We start from the raw sequence: 23,263 nt of genomic DNA, 5'->3' as shown, positions 1-23,263 counted from the left end.
GCCATGGTTCAATGAGTAGTTGAACAATGCTGATATCCCCAGGCGATGTAACGCTCAAGGTTAGAAGCTCACGAAAGCAGTATGTTTGCAAAATTTTAAAGCTTATACCTGGTAAAGGAAAAGGCGCTAAAGGCAAAAAACGCACCAGAAATGCCCGGATCAAAGAACGGAGGCAGTTTTCGATGCTCGATTAGTGCCTAGCGTTAATCGCGCATCTCTGAGAAAATTGCTCAAAAAGCAAAGTCCCTAACTGCTTAGTCACTCGTAAGCCCAGAAAATGCAAGAAAGCAAAGGCAGAGGCAATTTGAGGGTTAACCAAGTGGAATTTGGGTTATTACTGAGCATACACAGTAAATCCACATAGCCAGAGATGATTCTCAAGTATATTTGCTATTTTGCTGGAAAAAATGGTGCCAACGCTTGCCATTTCTGTTTGCTTAGCTCAACCAAAAGCGGAAGACAGTCAACCGACTCTACCCAGGCAAATATTGAATACTCGCAACATTAAGGAGCAAATGCAGAAATAGTTAGATATTAGATTTAATTTTTAGAAATAATTTTTCTTAGAAAAAGGGCGGTCATTTAAACCGTATCCTGAATATGTGTAATTAAGTTATTTAGTTAGTAGTATTTAAACCCTTCTCATGCATTTAGAGAAGGGTCCAGAAATTTATCAAAAACTTGTCCTCAGAATATGCACTTTTGCACCCTCAGAGGAGGTTTTGGTGAATGAATGGATCAAGATTTGTTGATGTTTGCATTTGATATTTGCTACTGATGTTGCACTTCTGTACTCTTAGTAGATGTTAGAGCAAGGAGAGATAAATCATTGTTAAATTGTACTTTTATCTCTTGACCATTTCTGCTTATATGTTAAAGTGATATACAGATTTTAGTTGTTTATATGTTATTGCATGAATGCTTGAGTTACCATTTGGCACTTTTGTACGGTGGTAGCTATTTATTTATGTTTAATGTATGAATAGCTTATTATGCGATATGCTGTTCACAACTGTTTTGCCTAACTTTTTATGTGAAATAGTTCATCTTAATTGATTTCCTTTCTTATAATCGCTGAATGATCTTTATTACCAGTTGTTATTTGAAATCTCTTTAGATCGCATAATAAAAAAATTACATCCCGGGTTAGCATAGATTAGATGTGCTGTTTTTATTAGATTACCATAACATAGAATTAGATTAAAGTTTGAATTAGAATAGCTTAGATAGTTACTGTTAGATCAGCAACATCCAATTCTACACACACACACACCCATAGATTGGGAAACTGGTGCCATTATCCCCAGTCGGACCCGCTATACCAAACGGATAAGGAGCTGCCAACCAAGGTCCGGACCGGGCGGGTATCCCCCTTGTTGTCGACCCGATTTTCGGGGCTTCAACACTAGGTTAGAGCTTGCTCTCTATGATGTGGCATTTTATATTACCTCTTAAGATGAAACGGTTCACTGCTCATCAAGGTTGGGACATGCAAGGGTTCTTTTCGATGGAAATTAGCGTCATGTGCTTAGGAACTGAGTGATGGCTATTGAGAAGGGTAGAGCTCATATTAGGCTTTTGCCCATGTGCTAACTTATGTCCCAACCATCTTTTGCATTTTGTTTTTCTTGTTTTTCTTTTGTTGTGGCCATGATATGCTTTTCTATTCTTTTAGTTGCATCAACCTCCAGGGCAATGTTTTTTGGCCTTACTCAAGGAGTGTGGACATGAGGGTGCCAAATTCCAATGACAAGTTATACCCGAAGAATGGAGGTGGTATTTCAAGCTTGTATTGTGGCATGGAAAGTTTCAAGCATGGTGTTGTGGATATTGAACATGCTATCTCAATCCTGGTTTTCCAAGTAGTTCCCCTCCTTCACCCCAAAATCCTTAAGGGAGGTCCCACTGGACTAGGGCTAAAAATTAACCCCCTAGTAAGGTGAGAGGACATATTTATAGTTAAGATTGGTTAATCTGCCAAATCACCCCTTTATCCATACTAAATGCCCAAAATAAACAAGCATAAGCACCCAATTGCAAAATCATCTAATTAGATTTTGAATTGCAGCGCATCTTCTTCCAAGTGGAAACACCGGATGATGAGAGGTATGTGGCTGATGCAGATGGTGGAGGCATATGTCATATCATCATCAAATAGTGAATATCAGGGGCCACTGGTTGGCTGGCTATCCGACTGGCTGTCAAATGTAGGAGACAAGTTTTCTCCTATGAGGTTACCATTTTGGTTGGTAATATGCATGACAACCTTGTTGGCCACTGCCAAATAACTTTTGTTTTTGGTCTAAATTGCATTGGCCATTGTTAGCCTAGGGCTCCTTGCACCATGATTTTTTTTATTTACTCAACCATTTTTTTTATTTACTCAACGATTTTTTTTCGGCCCTCCCAAAATAAAAATTTTGCTTCAAGGCATTGTACAATTGATTCACTTCAGCACAACGTTGCACGAAGTGGGGACGAAGCAGGGATGTTTTTGGAAGCGAGGACACTGAAGTGTCATTTCCCAAAAATCTAGGAAGCAAAGCATCTACTATATATATATATTTTTTTTCATTTATATTAAAAAAATCCAAAATACCAAATTAGTTGTAGAAGACATGAAAACATGCATATTTTTACATAAATCAAGATAGATATGGTATCCATTGTACATCAATGATTAATTATTCCAACGTCAACCATCTACAATCTAGATTCCTCTTCTCTTGTCTAGCCTTTGCCTCTACTTCAATTCTATAGGGATTTTAGTCAACATTGCCTAATTTTGATCAAACAACTTAATCAATGCCTTATAATGGTAGAGAAAGTTTAACATGCCTGATCAATGATTTTGACTTGATTGAAGGGTACATAATTGCTAAGACCATGACAAAGGAGTTGAACAATCAATAACACCAACACTGGGGTGCATATAGGGCTAGGTGCTCTTGATTAAATGCCAATCACATGCCCTCATACATGATATAATCCAATGAAATGCCAGAATCCCATTGATCCTGAACGCTGTTAAGTCTGCTGAATTTTGAATGGGATATGAAATTCTACTTTCTCCATTTGAAGTTTGATGAGGTTGGAACCACTCTCAAACATCCTGAGTCATTTCATGGTAATGTTAAAAATTTAAGTAAAAGTGACATTCTCCTTTATCTTTCATTTCCATCTTTTTACTTTAAGAATTTAACATTACCATTAGGGAGCATTTAAGAAGCGTCTAGGGAGCATCAAGGGGTACCTTGGGAGTGTTCGGAAAGTGTAATTCCTCACATAATAGTTCAAAATTTCAAAAAAAAAATAGAAATCCCAGCAGAACCATGTGAACCGTCGACCTTCTCTTGGATCTGCGGTGGATACACGCCCGAACCTCCACAGATCCGCACCTAATCCTTTTTGGATCTGTGGATCGAGCCCCCATGGATCTAATTTTCTGGAAATCGCCAAAAAAAGGAGGAACCGCGGATCCGATTGTTTGACCAACGGTTTTGCCGAAGGATTGGTGGCGGATTTGTACGCGACGCGGATTTGCCTTCGGATCCTTGGGGGAGGGGACAGTTCCTGCAACACTGCTTCAACAACATAAAAAAATTTCTTCATCATATGATTGTAGCTGAACCTGGCCCAGGTTATCCAGTGCGAACTTGGCACATGTGATTAATGTGAAAATTTCTGAATCTAACAAACCATAAATTCTACTGCAACAAACTGATTTGCATTACCTACTTGTGTTCTTCTTTTTAACAAGTTATTTTCAGAAATATTCAGAAAATATTAATGCAAATACACTGTAGCCTACACCACTATAGAGATCAAGTACTGAAAAATAAATGAGACAACCATAGAAAGGACACACTTATTTTTGGACTAAACGTCCCTGGAAAAACCCAATGCGGGAAAACCGGTGCAACAGATATGAGGGTTTTATTATTAAGCAGATTTCTGAATACAACTAGGGTGCCAAATCCGGTTCACCCAACAGAGAATAAACCCGACATAAATACCTCTATCCGGAGACAGATATTTTGGCGAATCCAGCAACTGGATGAATAAACCTCGTAGGTGATTGCACTGTCCCTAGCATTGTGCATCAATGGCTACTCCCAGCTTTGTGCTGGAATTGCCTCACCTCCTCTAGGAGCTGTGTCACCATCCTAGTGAGCCTTCTCGACTCAGAAATCGATATGTTGAACTGCGGCCCGATCTGCCTCACAGAAACCCCAGCACTGCCTCTAAGTGACTGCGTCAGCTCCTCTAGCCTTTGCGTCACCCTTCTTGAGTTGCATTGTCTCTCCTTGGTGCTATGTTGCTTCTTTGCTATGTATTTTGGGCCTTGGATTGAAGTCCCTTTGCCGAACTGCCCCTCTCTGCACTAGAAACTGACTCCAAAATTCCCAACAAACCATGCGCCAAAATTTTGAACTAGCTCAAGTGCTTATCTCTGTGTGTCTTCTCCAACTAACCCCAAGCCTTCCTTTGTACTTTTCCTGTTGAGAAATCAACGACCGCACTCTGATGTCTAATCAACGACTAATATTAGTTAGACTTGATCCTCGTCACTTAGAAGCTTCTCACCCATATTTACATTAATTCACTTTAATTATTTTAATTTCCTAAGTTTTAACTTAGGCACCATTAAAAATATTTAGTTATTTGTCACTGTTGATAATATCGGCGATATTCAAAAATATCGCGATATTTTTGACAAAATGATATATCGCCAAGAAAATATCGCGATATTTCCAAAATGTCGGCAAAATATTGCGAGATTTTGAAAATATCGGCAAAATATCGGCTATGTTTAAAATTTTGAAAAAAATATTTTTTATGCTTGCCGATATTTTGCTGACATTTTTGCCGATATTGCTGATAAGATGTTTTCTGGACCCTCGCCGATATTTTGCCGATACTGATATTTTCAACACTGATTTGAATAACATGCACTTTGGGTGGAATTTCTCCAAACGATTTAAGGGTCTTGGAGATCTCATGTTGTCTAGCCCCTCCACAAAATTTTGGAGCTAAAGTACATCCGAAGCTACCATGTTAGTTTTTCATACTTTATCAAACCAACAATTAGTTCCCACCAGATTTACATCTACTGAATAAAAGCACTAGCTAGGGTATTGACAAAATTAAATTCAAGAAAGCAAATTTACGAATCTCAATCACATAAATGACACAGATTCTTCCCAATCCGAGTTCTTTAGTAAGTTCTAAACTTACTTGGGCTCCCTTCCTAGGAAAATGGCCCAGTTGATGAATTTCATACCATAGTAGATTTGATCCAGTTGATCAAGCCCTCTTTGGCTAATTTGGGTCTCCTTGTTGCCCCTTCCTCAAACCTAACACACCATGCTAATGTATGGTGTGTCTTCCCCTTCTCTTTAGCCTTGCTTTTATAACTTTACATTGATCTAAATCCCTAACCCTAATCTCCAAAGTGATTGATGGTTGAGATTAGATCTTGCCTCACTTGAGATCAAGGGCTAAGATTAAAACATAGTGACTAAAGTAATTTAATTTACTCTACTTAATGTTTCCTTAGCTCAATTATCAATATAATAGTTATGTGTTTTTTCTTAGTTAGACTCAGGCTAAGTTACGTTAGCATCTTGTTCACACTTGAGCAAGTGTTCTAAGGAGATCTTGGGTGACTTCTGCACGCCTAGACACTTAGGCTTGTGCAAAATTACATGCCCAAGCTACAATCATCAACAGGCACATGAGATTGAATCTAATGATGCATTTTGCGGTGTATGGCCATGGCATGAATCTCGTTGTATGCTACGTTGGTTCCATCATTTGACTTTTGTACTTTTACTTGCCTTCATCCACAATTCTACAGTAGCACATTGATATGTATTCACATCTATGTCCTATTGCCCCATTTTTTTCCACACACAATAATTGTTTTTCTTCTTTTTCTGTCTCTCTCTTATTTAATGCTAGATGCGTCTGAGTCCTTTTGTACTTCACAAGTATATAATTTCTTATTGTTGTTGAAAATGTAGCAATGGAAGGTCTTCTAACTTGTACATTAGCCAGTGAATACCTCGACTTAGTCTTTCTCTAGCATGGATGCAAGTTCATGGGATAAACTTCAGTTACGGTGAGTTGATTTCCAGTTTACTGGAATGGGCATCAAGTTTGCATGTGTAGAGTTGGAGCTTTAGTTAGTTGGAGTCTTCTTCAGTTGGACTACAGTATGAGGTGGCAGTCATAGTATTCAAAACTAGAACCAGAGACCGGCCTGGTCCACCTATCAAACTGGCTTTCAAATCGGAACTAGTCAAACCAGGACTGGTCAGATCTCAATGAACCGATCTCTAAAAAAATACATGAAATAATTAGTTTTTAATGAAAAGAAACAAATTTTAAGATCTAAAACCATATTCCAAACCAATAGAGACGAAATATTCAAGGTTTTCTCATATATATACCATGTAATGGTGAATACATCAAATTGGCACCAAGTGCAATACATATCAACAACAAAAGACATAACGAATGAGACTCTACATGGCCTCTAGAGTTCAAAAACAATGCTACAAGCTATGAGGCCACTGACCTTCTACAAGTCTACATATCAGTGATCAACAACATGATCGCTCCTCATCACCACTACTAGACAAGGGATCATCAACATGAGCTACATAAATAATCTGGCTCAGAGTTTGAGGACTACTAAAACTCCTTTGCAACTTTAGTAGTAGTGGTAGCAGTAGCAACAGAAATAGACATCAAAACCACAAATCATTGATCAACATGATCACTCATGAAACTTATCATTGGTTCAACGCTACTAGAAATGGGATCATCAACAAGAGATACATAAACATCATCTAGCTCAAAGTATTCAGACTTGGATTGCTCAACCTTATAATATGATAGAAATTGAAAAAGTTTAACATGCCTAACCAATGATTTTAGTTTGAGTGAAGGGTTCATCTCTTCAACCTTATAATGTGGTAGAAAAAGATTAGCATGCCTAACTAGTTGTTTTCCTTTGAGTGAAGGGTACATTCTTGTTAAGGCCATGGTAGAGGAGTTCAACAATCAATACCACCAACATCAACAAATTTCAACAATCAATGCCACCAACATTAAGGTTCTTAAAGGGCTTCATGCTCTTGATCAAATGCCAATCTCATATCCTCATGCATGATAGAATCAAATGGAAATATTGCAAAACCCCAAACCATGAAATCCTGAAAACCATTAAGTTTGCTGAATTTTGAGTGAAATCTAAAATTCTAGTTTTTCCATATGAAGTCCAATGAGGTCAAAACCACTCTCAAACATCCCGAGTCATTTCATGGTAATGTTAAAAATTTAAGTAAAATGATGAAAATGAAAAATAAAGGATTTAACATTACCATTAATTGCCAACATTGCTAGGGTTGAGATGTGTGAGGAAAATGAGAGGGGAGGCATGATTTTCTTGGAGGGGCTGTTTTTGGAGGAAAACAACCCCAAATTTCCCTCAAAACAACTTCAAAACTGTCAAAACGACATTCTTGTGGGGTTCGTAGTTAGCTTGGCAATAATCTGACCAGTTTATGATGGAACCCACCAGTTTATGGCCGGTTAGACCAAAAAATCGGTGAGACTGCTTAGATAACTGAGTTTTTCAACCAGTTTGATGGCCTGGGCAAATGAAACGGCCGGCTTAACCGATTTACGGTTCGAGCCGACTGGTTTTGAATACTATGGCGGCAATGACAAGTTGAGTTAGAACAAGTTAAGACTTCAGTGTTGATTGGAGAGAGAATGAGTTGAGTTCTTAGTTAACTCGCAATCACAACTAGAGTAAATCAAGGAGGAACTCAAGCTAGTTAACTGGGACTTGCTCCAGTTAACTAGTAAAAGAAACTTGTGACACTAGTGTGAACTGAAATTCAACTAGGCCACTTGCATGCATTGAGTTTTATCTATAAAAAGAAAGACAAAGGCTCATAATTCATAGATCATTCTTTGTGTGTGGAGTGTGCATAATTGAGGAGCAATTGTGTGCAAGGATTCAGGAGAATTGCGCAAGAAAATAGGAGTAAGTGCACAAGAAAATAGGAGTAAGTGCGCAAGGAAATAGGAGGCCCACTTTGAAGCCCCCAATTACAAGTGAAGCCCCCAATTTGGGCTCTTTTCTCCAGCTACCCAAAATTTACCCAATGTCGCCCCAAAACATTGGATAATGGGTTTCCCCCTTTGTCAACGACTATAGCCTTTGGGGTTAGATAGTCTACTTCGTCCTGCGTTGGGCAATTAATCCATAGGGAACATTACATGAACCACTCACAAACATCCCGAGTCATTTCATGGGAATGTTAAATTTTATGTATAAGGATGAAAATGAAAGATAAAGGAGAATGCCACTTTTAGGAAATGGCCAATACGGTACTGAACTGACCATTTCCTGTTCCAAACCTTGAATCAGACTGGTTTGACCCTCAAACTGGTTGGACCGGCTAGTTCCACTAGTTTTGGTCTGGTTCCGATAACATTGATACACGTAAATGACATTTTAGAAGCAAACCCATGCCTATGTTTACTGTCATAGATGATTACATGATGAAAAATCCCATAGCCTGGTGGTTTTTACTAATGCAAATTCCATACCCACATAAATAATAGAATCTAGTTGAAATGTTACAATCTTGCCATTGTCGAAATCCTGAAAAATTGTTAAGCCCACTGAATTTAGAATGGGATATGAAATTCTACTTTCTCCATATGAGGTTTGATGAGGTTGGAACCACTCTTAAACATCTCGAAATAATTAATGGTAATTATAGAACTTTAAGTAAAAGAATAAAAAAGATAATATAAAGGAGAATGCCAACTGGTTATATAAGCTGACATTGATTTGAAAACAATTTCAGAAGAAATCACATTGGTAGATTTAGGTCGACGTGTTTCGAACCAACCAGTGTGGTTCATCATCAGGACAAGATGAAAAATTTGATCGTAGCAGAAAATTAAATAGGGAGTCAAGACCTTCTAATAGCTAAGGGAAAAAATAGCTAGATAACGACTATTTTTTACTGGATGGGAAAAAGGCCGAAATACTAATTTATTTAATATTATTTATTTAGTTATTATTAATAATAATATATATATATATATATATATATATATATATATATATTTATTTATTTATTTTAATTTATTTTTATAATTGGATCAATAATAAATACATTATATGATAATATCTAACTAACCTAACACTTAAAATAGAAATAATTATTATTTATCTATTTATAACTAAATAAATAATAATACTATCTAACTAGCCTGACCCTAAAAATAAAAATTATTATTTATTTATTGTTATTATCAGTATTTATTTATATATTTATGTTAAATTATTTTTATAATTGAATCAATAAAAAATACATTATATACTAATATCTAACTAATTTGACCTTTAAAAGAAAGATAAGGGAATAAATAATCAAATAAATGAGATGACCCACATGAAGTTTGGCCCTAGTTGCCAATTTTAACACTCCCTCTCAACTAGGGAGAACTCCATCTGCTAATCCGTCTGACCGTTAATACTGTCCCAGCGATCAAATGCATTGCCTTGCACTGCTGGCTCTGCTATGCTGAACTATGAGGAAGAAGAAATGATCGAGGATATATCATACCATCCTCTACTGACCCAAAGTCAGTCTCAGAGTGTGTCATACCACTCCCAGATTAGTATCATTGATCCTAGATCAATGGAGGTCATCCTAGCATAGGGAGTACGGTAGATACAACGATGCATCCATCGATAGTACTACTAATGGTCCCTAACCCATTTCCCTACTCATTGATCATATGAGAGTTACTTCCCATGAGTCCTAGACTGCATGGGTAGGATGCCTTGTCAGGAGAACTAATCATCCTGTCCACAGGAGAACTAATCATCTTGTAATAGGAGAACGAATCATCCTGTCCAATAGTCGTTGCAGGAGAACTAATCATCCTGGCCCACAGGAGAACTAATCATCCTGTCCCACAGTCTCCACGGGAGAACTAATCATCCTGACCCATAGGAGAACTAATCATCCTGTCCCATAGTCTCCACGGGAGAACTAATCATCTTGGCCCATAGGAGAACTAATCATCTTGTTCCACAGTCGCCATGGGGTGTCACAGGGGAAGGTTGAACTTTTCACCCTGTACATAGTGCACCACCAGGGGATGGTGAGTCGCCCTGTCGTCACATGTCGCTCCAAGAAGTACCCCGTGCCCCCCTAGAGCTCCCAGAGCTCAATATATGCATCATACACGACCCTCATAAGAGGGTTTCTCAACGACACCAAGTCATTCTCAGAAAGTCAGGAATTTGACCTTTCCTAGGGGCTTCGTCAAAATGTCGGCGACCTGTTCATCTGTACCAATCTGTTGGAGCCTTATTGCTCCCCACTGTACCATATCTCGGATATAGTGGTACCTGATATCGATGTTCTTCGAGCAATCATGAAATACAGGATTCTCTGATAAACGAATCCCGCTCTGGTTGTCACATAGGATCACGTTAGTATCCAATGTGAATCCAAACAGCTCATTGAAGAGCTTCCACAACCAGACCGCCTCACAAGAGGCCATACTAGCAGTAGTGTACTTTGCCTCGATGGTGCTCAAAGCCACCGACTTCTTCTTCCTACTCATCCAGGATATCGAGGCAAATCCCAAAGAGAAACAACACACGAAAGTGCTCTTTCGGTCAGCATCGGTATATCCAAGTAGTCTCACATCTCCGACAATGTATCTCAACTCATGAGTGATTGTGCCACGAAGATATCTCAGCAGATTCTTGGCACCAATCCAATGTGTGTGGTGAGGCTCAACCATATGTTGACTCAACGTGTTGACTGCAAAGCATATATCTAGATGAGAGTTCACCAAGAACATCAATGCTCTGACGAGTTGACGATACTCGGTAGCATTTCGTAAAATAGGTCCGGCAGCACTACCGCTTAACTTCTTGAAGTCAAGCTCCATCTGGGTAGTCACGGGCTTGTAGTCCACCATACCGAATCTCTCCAATATTTTCACCACATATTTTCCTTGAGATAGGAAAATCTCCCCTGGTTTCTTGCAGACTTCCAGTCCTAGGAAATAGTGCATTAGTCCTAAGTCTTTCATCTCGAATTCGGAAGCCAACTCCCTCTTACATTTGAGAATGAAAGGGTCTGCACCTGTTAGAAAGAGGTCGTCAACGTACAACACCAGTATGAGAGGTTTGTCATCTTCAACCTTAAAGTAAAGGTTAGGGTCGGCTTCAGTCCTAGTGAATTATAGCTTTATCAGGTAGCTTTCGATCCTCTCATACCACACTCGGGGTGTCTGCTTCAGCCCATAGAGGGCTTTCTTCAACTTGCACACGTGAGGTTCCTGATCATGAATCTCAAATCCTTCGGGTTGTTCCACATAGACTTACTCTTTGATCGAACCATGCAAGAATGCAGTCTTGACATCCATCTGATGTAGGTTCCATCCTTGCGAAGCAGCAAGGGCTATGATCGAGCGGATGGTGGTATATCGGGCAACAGGTGCAAATATCTCGTCGTAGTCTATACCAGTGTTGTTAAAATCGCGCTTTTTTCAAAAAAGTGCGCTTTTTTCCCTAAGCCGATTTAATCGCGCTTTTTATGGGAAAAAAGCTCCTAAAAATTTTTTTGCCGCTTTTTTTTTGAAAAAGCGCGCTTTTTTGAAAAAAGCGCGCTTTTTTCACAAAAAAGCTCGGGGGCGCGGGGCAGCGAGTTTTATAATGAAAATTTGGATTTTTTTTTGGTCGTATTTTTTGTTGATATTTTATTATTTTGAGGCTGAGCTGGGACTCAGGAGTCAGGACTTACTATTCAGGACATGATTCAATGTTATGTGTGATTTTAGCGCTAGAAATGATATTAAACATCTTATATATTAGTTTTACTTTTCTTATCATATTTATGTGTCAATGTATTTATTTTATGTTATAGATGGTTTAGATATTAAAAAAATTGAAAAAAATGAAAAAAATGAATATTTTTGTACCAAACGCTTTTTTCCCGCTTTTTTCCGCTTTTTCCCGCTTTTTCCGATTTTTTCCGCTTTATTCCCAGCGCCGATTTAATCCCGCTCGCGCTTTTAACAACATTGGTCTATACCTTCCATCTGAGAGAAGCCACAAGCGACAAAACGAGCCTTATACTTTTCTGCACTTCCATGAACTGCATGCTTTATCTTGTAAAGCCATTTCCAAGTGACCACTACTTTGTCCTGGGGTCTGGGGACCACATCCCAGGCATCGTTTTTCATGATGGACTCATATTCCTCAGTCATAGCAGCCTTCCATATTTGATGCTTGATAGCTTCTGCAAATGATGAAGGCTCATTTTGGATGATCGTGCTCATGATGGTCAAGTATCCCTGATACCTGGCCGGCTTCTTACTTTCCCGGAAAGTCCCTCTGGGTGCAATGTGTCCTTTAGCATCATCAAGTGTCCCCATAAGTCATGAAGGCCTCTTCCTAGAAGAGGAAGGCTCTTGCGGAGGGGGATCAATAGGATCCATAGGTTCTTCCACATCGGGTTTCGTCTCATCTTGCTTTTCCTTCGGTTCCATGGTGTTAGCTTCTTTAGATCCCCTTTGGGTAGGAAGATTATCAACTTTGCTAAGAGCCATATCTTTGTCAAAGGTGACATCATGGCTAATCTCGATTTCCCTTTGACCAGCCACATAGATTCTATAGCCCTTAGTATTTTCGCTATAGGCCATGAAGATTCTTTTCTTTCCAGATGCACCCAATTTATTCCTTTTCTCCTTCGACACATGAAAATATACAGGACTTCCAAAAATTCTAAAATGAGATACTCCAGGTTTCTTACCAGTGAACATCTCTTCGGGAGTCTTGGAACCCAATGCTTGGTGAGGGCATCAGTTTTGCACATATATGGCGGTATTCACAGCTTCGGCCCATAGAAACTTAGGAAGTCTTTGATCATGGAGCATAGCATAGACAACTTCCACAATCGTATGATTCTTCCATTCCGCCACACCATTCTGCTTAGGAGTATATGGTGTTATAGTCTCCCTCTTAATGCCAACCTCTTTGCAAAAGTCATGGAACTCATTTGCTTCATACTTAGTCCCATTGTTAGTCCTTAACATCTTGATTTTCTTTTCGGTTTGATTCTCAATCAAGGCTTTGAAGTGACGAAACCAAGTGAACACTTCATCCTTCTTTTTCAAGAAGTATATCCAAGTCTTGCGAGAATAGTCATTTGTAAAAGTGAGGTAATATAAATATCCTCCCAAGGAGTTCACAGGCATCATACCAGATATGTCTGAGTGAACCAACTGCAATATATCGGAGGTCTTGCTTTGGCTTGAGGGGAGTGGTTCCCTTTTGATCTTTCCTTCTGCACATCCAGGACATACACCTTCTTGCTCTACTCGGAAATCGGGCGCCCTTGTGACCATTTGTCTTGCATTGGGTAGAGATTTATAATGAAGGTGAACAAACCTTCGATGCCATAGTTCGGACTGAAGTGATGTGTCATAAGACATGACATCTGGCGGACTTCCTCTGACTTGATATAATGAATCGACTAGAAACCCAAGAGTGAAAGCTTCCCTAAAATTCTTTTTCCGTACACATACCTTGCCATCGATGAAGGTCAAACGGATACCAGGTTCCTTTTGAGGTCAGGTACATATAGGACTTCTTGCAAATGAATTGTATTACCCTGATTCAATCTAAGAGTGACATTCTCGACGCCTTTCACGAGATATCTTGCGTTATCCCCAAGAACAATTTCCAGGTTGGTCTTCTTCTCTATCAGATTAGAGAGAGCTTCTTTGTAACCAGTGAAGTGCCTTGAGGTACCACTATCAATAAGCCAATTTCCCAGTGATTCCGTGGGAGCAGTAGTAGAGAGGGCCGTTGGTAGACAATATTCATCTTGCTTATTGTTAACAACGTTAGATTCATACTTGGAGTTTCTTGCCTTCTTGAAGGGTTGTCCTCTTCCTTGATTTCTGACATTTCTTTTACCTCTGCCATTGGACCTGCCATTCCTTTGATTGCCTTGAGAGTGATTTTGATCATCGTCATGGTGTGAGTCCCTCTTATCAGGGCACTCCCTCACATAGTGGCCCATTTTGTTGCAATTGTAACATCGTCCTTTTCTTCCACCCTTTGGTCCAGCCTTTCTTTTGGATTTAGTCCCAGTATTGTTTCTTCTTTTAGCATGAGAAGAAAAGGCAGAGGGATTACCTTTAAGTGCTGGCATTTCTTGTTTTTCCATCCTTGTTTCTTCTTGAATACATCTATCCATCAATTCCTCGAACCCTGGGATGACATTATTGTTGAGAAGAGTAGTCCTGAATATATACCATTCAGGTGGTAGTCCACCAAGAGTTGTGATAGTCATTTCCCTGTCAAGAACTACTTCCCCGATAGATAGGAGATCATTCTTGATCTCGGTGATCCTTAAGAAATATGCTTGCATACTCTCATCTTTGCCCTTCTTAATTTCCTTCAGCTTATTTCTAAGGAACAAAACTTGTTTGCATCATTAACTTTAAATAAACTCACCAGTCTATCGTAAATTTCTTTGGAAGGGGTTAGCTTGGAAACATAGGCCACCAGGCGCTTGTCGATAGAGTTACGAATGATAATCTTTGCTTTGACTTCTCCCTTGGTCCACTTGCTTTTGGCAACATCAGATGCATTTGATGGAGGCGCAACAATATTGCCTCTCACATGGTCCAACACTTCCTGATCTTCTAAAGTCAGATCGAGAGACATCTTCCATCCGTGATAGTCAAACTTCTCACGAAGCTTGTCTTCGGTAGGGAAGAGTGTTGAGGACCCCATGTAGTTTTTAGGATAGCCTTGCCAACCTTCGGTGATTGCTCTTGGGCTTTGTCTTCACCTCAGCGCTGATACTATGTTAATTTATGGTATGTTCTATGCTTAGAGCAGTTTACTTCTTTTCTTCTTGTTAACCACTGATTAGCAATCACATATACATTAAGTAAAGTGCAGATCGAACATTAAACGATTGACAGAAAACAAGCCAAGACAAGAGACACAAGATGTGGCGGCTAGCCAGGGACAAACCTCGATGCGGGGAAACCCTTTGATTAAATCTTCTTTTATCTTCAATAGTTCCGCAGAGAGAAATAGTACAAAATTAGAATTCTATAATTTTATATCAGCAGCGGCAAACCCTAAATCAACAAAGTCAAACTTAGTCAAATGAGATGAAATTGACCTCCAATATGCTTGGTCAATTTCCCGGTCAACTAGTCTTCGAACAGCCTGAAGAATGAGCCCTTAAACATCCCCAAATACACAGTCAAACTGCAGTTGACTGAAGTCAACTTGCTGCCCAAAACTAGGGCATTCGATGCTGGTCAAACTTGAGGTCAAATTGCCTTGATTTTCGTTCCAAAAAATGCGGCCTGCCTAGGAGAGGTAGCCACACCAAAACCACACTCTTCTAAGGTCAACGTTTGGTCAACGTTGGTCAAAGAGACCTTTAGCAGCTTCTGCGTCCTCCTTTCTGCATCCTCCTTGCCCTACTGCATCCTCCTTCCCACGTGTGAGCTTTTCCTTGTGTAACTCAAAGCTAAGGAGAGAGAGAAGAAATGAGTGAAATGAGATGATAATAAAATGAATCAACCTCACTTGTATTTATATGATTCACTAGGCATGTGTGCCACACATTTAACTGCTGGCCGACCTTGACAATTTGTCAAGTAAATACAAATAAATTCATATCTCCATAAATACTTGTCGGAATCGGATGAGCTTTAGATCAATTCTACACCTCTCGACAAGAGGAATCTAGGAAAAATATCAGCGGCCATAAATGAGATGACCCACATGGAGTTTGGCCCTAGTTGCTAATTTTAACATACTTCAAGATGTTTATATGTATCCCCAAGATATCATAAGAATGTTTAAACTTCAGATCAATAGCAAAGGAAAAGAGATGAGATCCTACTGAGACAAGATAAAGTACAGGATTCATGCCAATGAAAGTCACTCAAATTATGGTGATTACCCTGCCAAGATGCACAAGAGAAGGAAAAAATACTACAGTACAAAATATGTGTTCTGCTGCATCTTTGATTCCTACGTTTGGGAGCTGTGGTGTTGCTGAACCCTTTTTTACACCCCCTGACTGAGTATATTAGCTTTCTGATTTTAATGCTTAATTGTTACTTTTGTCATTATAGAAGGGGTCTAGGGGTCACTAAAAGCAACTCGAAAGTTAATTCCTCAGCCTAACTAATTTTTGTAGTGTTTGCAAACATCTTTCTAACCTCTTTAGCCTGTCCAGTAACATGTCATTTGGACAAAGTGTCTTTTGATGCAGGTTGGTGTCATCTGAAGAACAGTTTCAAGATGTAAACTAGATTGTTTTTAATTTTACTTAGTCTTGGTTGCAATTGCTGATAGCTTTCTGTAAGATTCTTAAGAAATTATGACAGTTTGAAACTTTTTAGAGAAATGGATAATTATTGTTGAGGGATGCTTGTCAATCAATGCGTGCTGATATTTCAGGAGGGATTCTTTGATTATCTGAGAGGAATCAATTGTTCAGACATTGAGATATATGCAATACCAGAAGGTTCTGTTGTTTTTCCTAAGATACCCCTCATGAGGGTTGAAGGGCCCATTGCAGTAAGTTAAATGTCCCAGCATTTTATTATACATGAGAATTTATTCATGCATGGTGTTCCTTATATAAAATTTGTGTTTCAGAAAATGTTTTAGCTATCTGAAATTCCACACTTTTAGCTAAATTTTTCATTACTGCATTTTTCAGGTTGTCCAGCTTTTGGAAACTCCGCTTGTGAATTTGGTTAATTATGCATCATTGGTTACTACAAATGCTGCAAGGCATAGGCGTGTTGCTGGGAGTTCTAAGATTTTGCTTGAATTTGGACTCCGCCGAGCTCAAGTAAGCTGTCCTCTTGATTCTCAGAAAATTGATGGTCTTTGTTGACATTTCTGTCTCTAAGCCCAGTTTGTCATTTTCTATGTAGGGTCCTGATGGAGGGATCAGTGCATCAAAATATTGCTACCTAGGCGGATTTGATGCAACCAGGTTCTTCTCGATTGAACCTTCAAAGCAGGAAGAACTCTTGCTTAAGTTTCATGTATGGTTAATCATAAGGATTATAGTATATCATTTATGTTAAAAGTAAGGGAAATGTTATCCTTTTTATGTGAAAATTTATGATTTTTCAGTGTAACAAAATAACATGCCATGGAAGTGTTGAAATGATTAAAACATGATAGGCAGATGAGCACTCTTAGAATCAATTCTTACAGATGATAGTTGAATAATAGGAAACACCTATCAAAATGGTGGATCTGCTTAAATAAAGCATTTTGAGGAAAATTCAAGAGTGTAGACACTCTTATCGCAAGGTCAAGGTCAGATCAAACTGGCAGAAAACTAGAATTCAGATCTATCTAAACAGCAGTCTGGAAATTCAGGAAAGCATACTAGAAATCTGTTGCAGTGACCACATCCCTTGCTATTGTCTATTGAAATGAGAAATCACAAAGCTTGGTATCACACAGAATCCTCTCCCTCTAAAACCATTCTGTCACACAGCAGAAGAATCACTTTACTACCTGTTCCCCTCATTTTGGCAGGAGGTAACCCTTGTGAACTGTTTCACTGGCCCTTGTATTTTTCAGCTGTGACAACTGGGGTACTTGTTTTCATTGACATCAATGGAATATTTGATTACAGATTTGTGATCATGCATAGTCCCTTTGTCGAAGCCCCCTAGGGTTTGGACATGGCATTGGCTTCGTTTAGAATTTTGTGCATGTGCTTAGTTCCCAATGCAGATCACACTTCCTCAGGCAATTCACATTTTCCAAGGTGTTGGTAAAACTCTTTTAGGCAAGTTGTGCATGCATGGATATCCTCTTCACATGCTAAATTGGGACGATAAAGTTCTCTCTCATTTTGTTATCTGCTGAGATATTTTACACTCGGTTTGAGGGTCAACCCACTCATTTGGACATGATTCTAGGCATTGGGGGTTTTATGACCCATTTTTTGACTTGGAGGGTCGCTCGCTTCAATGCTTCATGGTGATGCCTTTGGTTGAGATATGGACATCTTTTAAGGGTTTGTGAAGTTTTGGAGGAGCCACCCCCTTTGGAGGGTTTGATGCTAAGTTGCACTGAAATGGATATGGGAACGAATATGGATATAGGGTTTGAAATGGACACGGCAAATTTTCAAAAAATACGGAAACGACAAGGAAACAACACACACACACATATATAAATAAAAAAAATAAGAATTTCATATTACCATTAATCTTTTAGAATCTAGATTCTATATCTAAAAAGACATAATCATCATCATGAATTCAACATTCATCATGAATTCAACTGTCAACATAAACAAATCACTATCATCAATTCAATGTAAAAATTGTCATCATCATTAGTGATTATTATAACATTCAACAGATCATCAAGTTTATGTTTCAAATTTCAATCATCAACATGACAACATCATCACGAAAATTAATAATGCACACTACATAGTACAAAGTACAAAATGGATTATGACTGACAGTCTACTATCATATGGCATATTTTGGTATTCAATTTTCATTGTTCAACACTTTTAATTTTTAAACATCATCATAAATTATATTTACATATCATCAAGTATGTCTTCATCCATGTAATTAAGATCCACATCCTTTCTAGGAGTGGGAGCATCGCTGCCATGTCCATTTGAATATCCAACTATTGGTGCCCTTTTCATCAAACAAAGTCATATGTGACATGAAATTCAATGTCATATCCAAGTCAGGCAACTCTGGTTCCACATCCCATAGTTTGAACTTTGGTGGGCTCAAATTTATATTCGTCACTTTTGTGTGATAGAAGGTGAAGGTTTGAATGAACATACACTAGTTCCTTAGCCTTCTTGGAGCCCAATCTGTTTCGTTTCACCAAATGGATGAAGCCATATGTACTTCAGTTCCTTTCTACTGAAAAGGAACTAGCAACCTATGACAAGATTCTGATGGCCAATTTTGGATATGTGGAAGTTCCCCACCAGAGTAGTTCCACCAATCAATTGGACTTAATCTGCTCTGGTCCCACATAGAATCAATATCTGCACCCAAACCCTCTGATCCCACAAAATGAGCAAACTTTGAACGAATTCGAATCCCAATTTCAGGATCTACAAATAGCTTTCTAAAAGCTTTTCTTAAATCCTTGTGAGACTTTTGGGTCTTTGTTTGGTGTGGTTGTTTTTGGATCACTTAACAACTCTGTAGAATAATATTTTGGATTCATTGCATAGGCCAAAAGGTGCAATGGGTGGTCATCTTGTTCCGCCTTTTGGTCAATACATCTTTTACTTCTCTGTAAAGGATTTCATCTGGGTCCTTCTCCTTGGCATTTATAACCACCTTTATCTTCTCTATTATGAAGTTAATTCCTTCATACACCTCTCCCAAATTAGGCATATCTGTGTCAAACATGCAGGATAAATCCACAATTGGCTTAGTAAATGCCAAGAAGTACTCCAACCTATGCCACCATTCATCATCAACAACCAACCTTTTCACTGCTTGTGCTCCTTCAGATTGAGATTTCCTCCATTGATTCCAAAGGGAACTATGATGTGAGAAGCAAATATAGTCTCGACAACCTGCAAGTGCCAATGTTTCAATAAATAAAAAATCATAATTGATTGAATACCTATTATGATTCACACATTATGACATTTGAGAATCCAGTTTACATATTTGAATTTAGAGTCTTAGAAATTAAAATTTATGAAATAAACTTTAAAGTTTAGGTACTTTAAGAGTTCTAACTTCTCAAATTCCCTATAGATACCTTGGAACATGTGGTGGTTTGTGATGGGGGCTTGAATTTATTTTGCCTCTTCAAAAATAACTTGAATCGACTCAATTTGCTTCCCCATCTTGCTCAACACGAGTTTCAATAAATGTACAACACAAGGGGTCCAAAAGATGTGTTGATTTTTTCCTTCAATAATTAGGCCTGTTGCTCTACACATTGTTGCATTGTTAGTTATTACCTGGACAACACTTTTTTGGCCCCACCAATTCAATTGCTTCAGTCAAGATGTCAGCAATGAATTGAGAATCTTTCAGTTGTCCCTCACAATCCATTTCCTTCAAAAACATTGCCCCCTTTGTGCTCCGAGCAATCACATTGTTCAAAGGCCTATTCCTTTGATCTTTCCATCCACATCAAAAATGATGGACACCCCTGAAATGCACCATGAATTACAAATGGGGCTTAATTTAGCCTCTAAATCTAACTTCTCATCACTCAACAATGTAGTGTGGACCTTCTCGTATCTAGTGCTCTTGTACTCTTTTGGGGCTTCATTGGCTTCTTTGATAATCTTTGCCCAATAAGGATATCACACGAGTTTAAAGGGAAGGCCATTTGCATAAATGCATTGATCTATAGCTGCATCTGCGTTCTCTCAAGCATCATTATTAAAACTCTTCTTAAGTGGTCCCAAGTTAGATTGCATTGAACTAGGGTTGCCAATTCCATAAGAGGGAAGTGGAGGCGTTGATGAAGATGCTCTCAACCTTGTTGGTTGTTTGAATTGAGAGGCAAGATTTGCCTCATTTGCTTTAGCATCTGCCTCATCTTGTTCTTTCTGATATTTTGCAAGTTTTTTCTTGCTCAAACCTTTTCCTTCTATCCTATTCTCTTTAGGTGGGCCAATGCATATTCAAATCCCATTGCCTCTTAACCCAAGTAAATGTGCTTTAATCTGGGTGAATGATCCCTTAAACTCCTTTTGACACTCACTGCAATCCCATGCCAATGATCCCCCTCCTTGGATCTTCCCTACAATAATTACATATTTCCAAAGTTGTGACTTTGGATCAACTTTAGGGGTAGATTCAATTTTTGGTTCCTCATTACGAATGGATGAACTTGAAGTTGCCATGATGATGATGTAAATGGAAACTACAAAATAAAATTGACAAATTCAAACTCAAAGAATTTTATAAAATTGACAAATTCAAATTTCAAACAAACAAACAAATCACAATAAAATTAAAATAGTGATAATCGCAACAACAATTTTGACTCCCATGTTTGGTAGGTTGTACCATTTTTTTATTCCTTTTCTTAGAAGGTTTAATATCCACTCAAACAAGCTAGTCTGTTGGACCTACTATTCAAATATTGTTTTTTCATTCAGTTGTGTCGTTGTCATATTTTCTAGAAGTTCTATTATTTTTCTTCACAATCTTTTGGGGTTGTTGATTTGCATTGAAAATTTAATGCGTTTCTTCCCTACCATTGTGTGTTTCAATTTGTAATTGTTCCATGTTTAAGTTTTTTGGTTCTCATAATTTTTTGTCTAGAAGATATATTTTGTGACATATACATTTTAAATAGTTCATTTGTGAATGTGTATTTTCTGACACTACCCAAAACAAGTTAAACTATTTTAGTTTACTGTTGCCAAACTATGATTCCTTTTTCATCATAGTGGATAGTTACAAGGGTTTAAACTTTTCCACTATTTGTCAAAATCAGTTGTAATAGCTGATTCTACAAATGTTGCTTGGGCTTACACCTGTGGGCCAAAAAAGCATTGAACACTTCAATCTTTTAGTTGAAGTTGCAATCACCTATCAAATAAGGAGAACATTGTATGGCCCTATTTATGTTCATACCTTGGAAGTATATTCCCTTATTCTCTATTTGATTTAGTTACGTTTATTAAATTATTTTCACCAGACATACATTCAAGGATATATCATATAAATGAGCGTATTGGGTCAAACTTTAAAGGCTCAATAATGTATAGAAGAATGACGGTTGACCTCTAGGCTCTTGAGTCTCCAACATCCAAGGCTATCCAAGTCCAACGTCCAATGGTCCAAGGCTTAACTTCAGTCTTCAAATTGTGAACTGTAGTGTTTCAGGTGAATTGGTGAACTGTGGTCTCCAACTTCCAGCGACTCCAAGCAGGCTAGCAGTGATGCCAACAACGATTGCAGTCTCTAAGCAGCGACCTGTCCAAGGCTCAAGTCTGAAGAAGCAACTCCAACGACTCCAATAGCGACTCCTCCAAGCTCCAATAGCGAAATGAAATGAATGAATAGAAACTTGAAAGGGCAGCAATATGAGTAAAAACCTAAATTTCAAAACTACGCGGTGATTTTTAACCAAGGGAAAACAAATTAAAAGTTTAAAACTGAAATCCCTTCCCAACATGGGTGTTTTTGAATGGATATGTTTTCGAAAATCCAGATATGAGTCATGATTTTCTCGGATCCGTACCTAGATTTCCAGAAATAGATCCAAATCCGTCTAAATTCCTTGACATGACACTAAAACTGGATTCGACATTTCCGGAAAACCTAAAACTGTTTGCAAACGTTTCAAGGCCGTTTCAAACATGTTTTGTTTTTGAAACGACGAACGATATTTCTAGAGTTTTTGCTAGCTGTTTTCGGTAACTTAGGTTTGATGCCATGAATTTGAGGATGTTTTTTCCTTGGAAGTCCATACATCAACCTTGGAGGAAGCTTAAAGTTGTTGACATACATTTTTTGAGGAGTTGGTGAACCATCTGCATGTTTTGTGGGGGATTTTGGAGGCCAACGTTGCATCGAGGAGCCAATTCATTCCTCATTTAGTTGGGATGTCCCTCTCTTGGGGTGATAGGGCATCATTTTGATCATTGTACATGTGGCTTAACAACCTTATTTTACTGTTGTTTTCGATTAATTAGTTGTGAGAGAATTAGATTTTACTTTTCTTAGGCTAGATCTAAGGATGCCACATGAGATAACACTCTTTTAGTGCAATGGAAGTTGAGCATCACTTTGTATAAAGAGATGCACTTCCTCATTATCATTCATGGTTGGATTTTTGGAGCTCTCACTTCTTGGACCTTGATTGACATATATCTCTTGGAGCATATGGTTGTGTAAAGGGTTATTTCCTTGTGAATGTTGTTTTCAATTATTGAAGCTTCTTTTTCTTGATTATTATTTCGTGCATAAGGATTAATGATTAGATGCTCAAGTTTGCTATAGGCCTTCAAGATTGATTCATTGTAGGGGTAAGTCTACCACTTGGAAGAAAGTTCTTCTAGGGCTTTTTATTCGTTATTCCTTTGTTGGTTTGTTGATTAATTGGTGCCGTGCTTTGATCTTCCATTTGGTTCCCTTGCAAGAACGATTG

General features: G+C 38.4%; 1 protein-coding gene across 3 annotated transcripts in view; it reads left to right on the top strand.

The window, feature by feature from the left end:
- Positions 1–23,263, top strand: part of LOC149177809 (nicotinate phosphoribosyltransferase 1-like) — a 322,046-nt gene that overhangs the window by 76,670 nt on the left and 222,113 nt on the right. For all 3 annotated transcript variants that reach the window (XM_089420220.1, XM_089420219.1, XM_089420221.1), the window contains 3 exons: positions 16,568–16,687; positions 16,833–16,967; positions 17,053–17,114. In XM_089420220.1, the coding sequence (XP_089276346.1) occupies positions 16,568–16,687; positions 16,833–16,967; positions 17,053–17,114 (317 nt within the window). The remainder of the gene's footprint in view (positions 1–16,567; positions 16,688–16,832; positions 16,968–17,052; positions 17,115–23,263) is intronic.

The sequence above is a fragment of the Pinus tabuliformis genome, chromosome 4_1 (assembly GCF_031772625.1).
Source record: "Pinus tabuliformis cultivar Carrire ecotype Pingquan chromosome 4_1, CPIR1, whole genome shotgun sequence".
Classification (NCBI taxonomy): Eukaryota; Viridiplantae; Streptophyta; class Pinopsida; order Pinales; family Pinaceae; genus Pinus; species Pinus tabuliformis.
The sequence above is the reverse complement of the archived record's forward strand: the minus strand, read 5'-3'. Positions and strand labels throughout refer to the sequence as shown.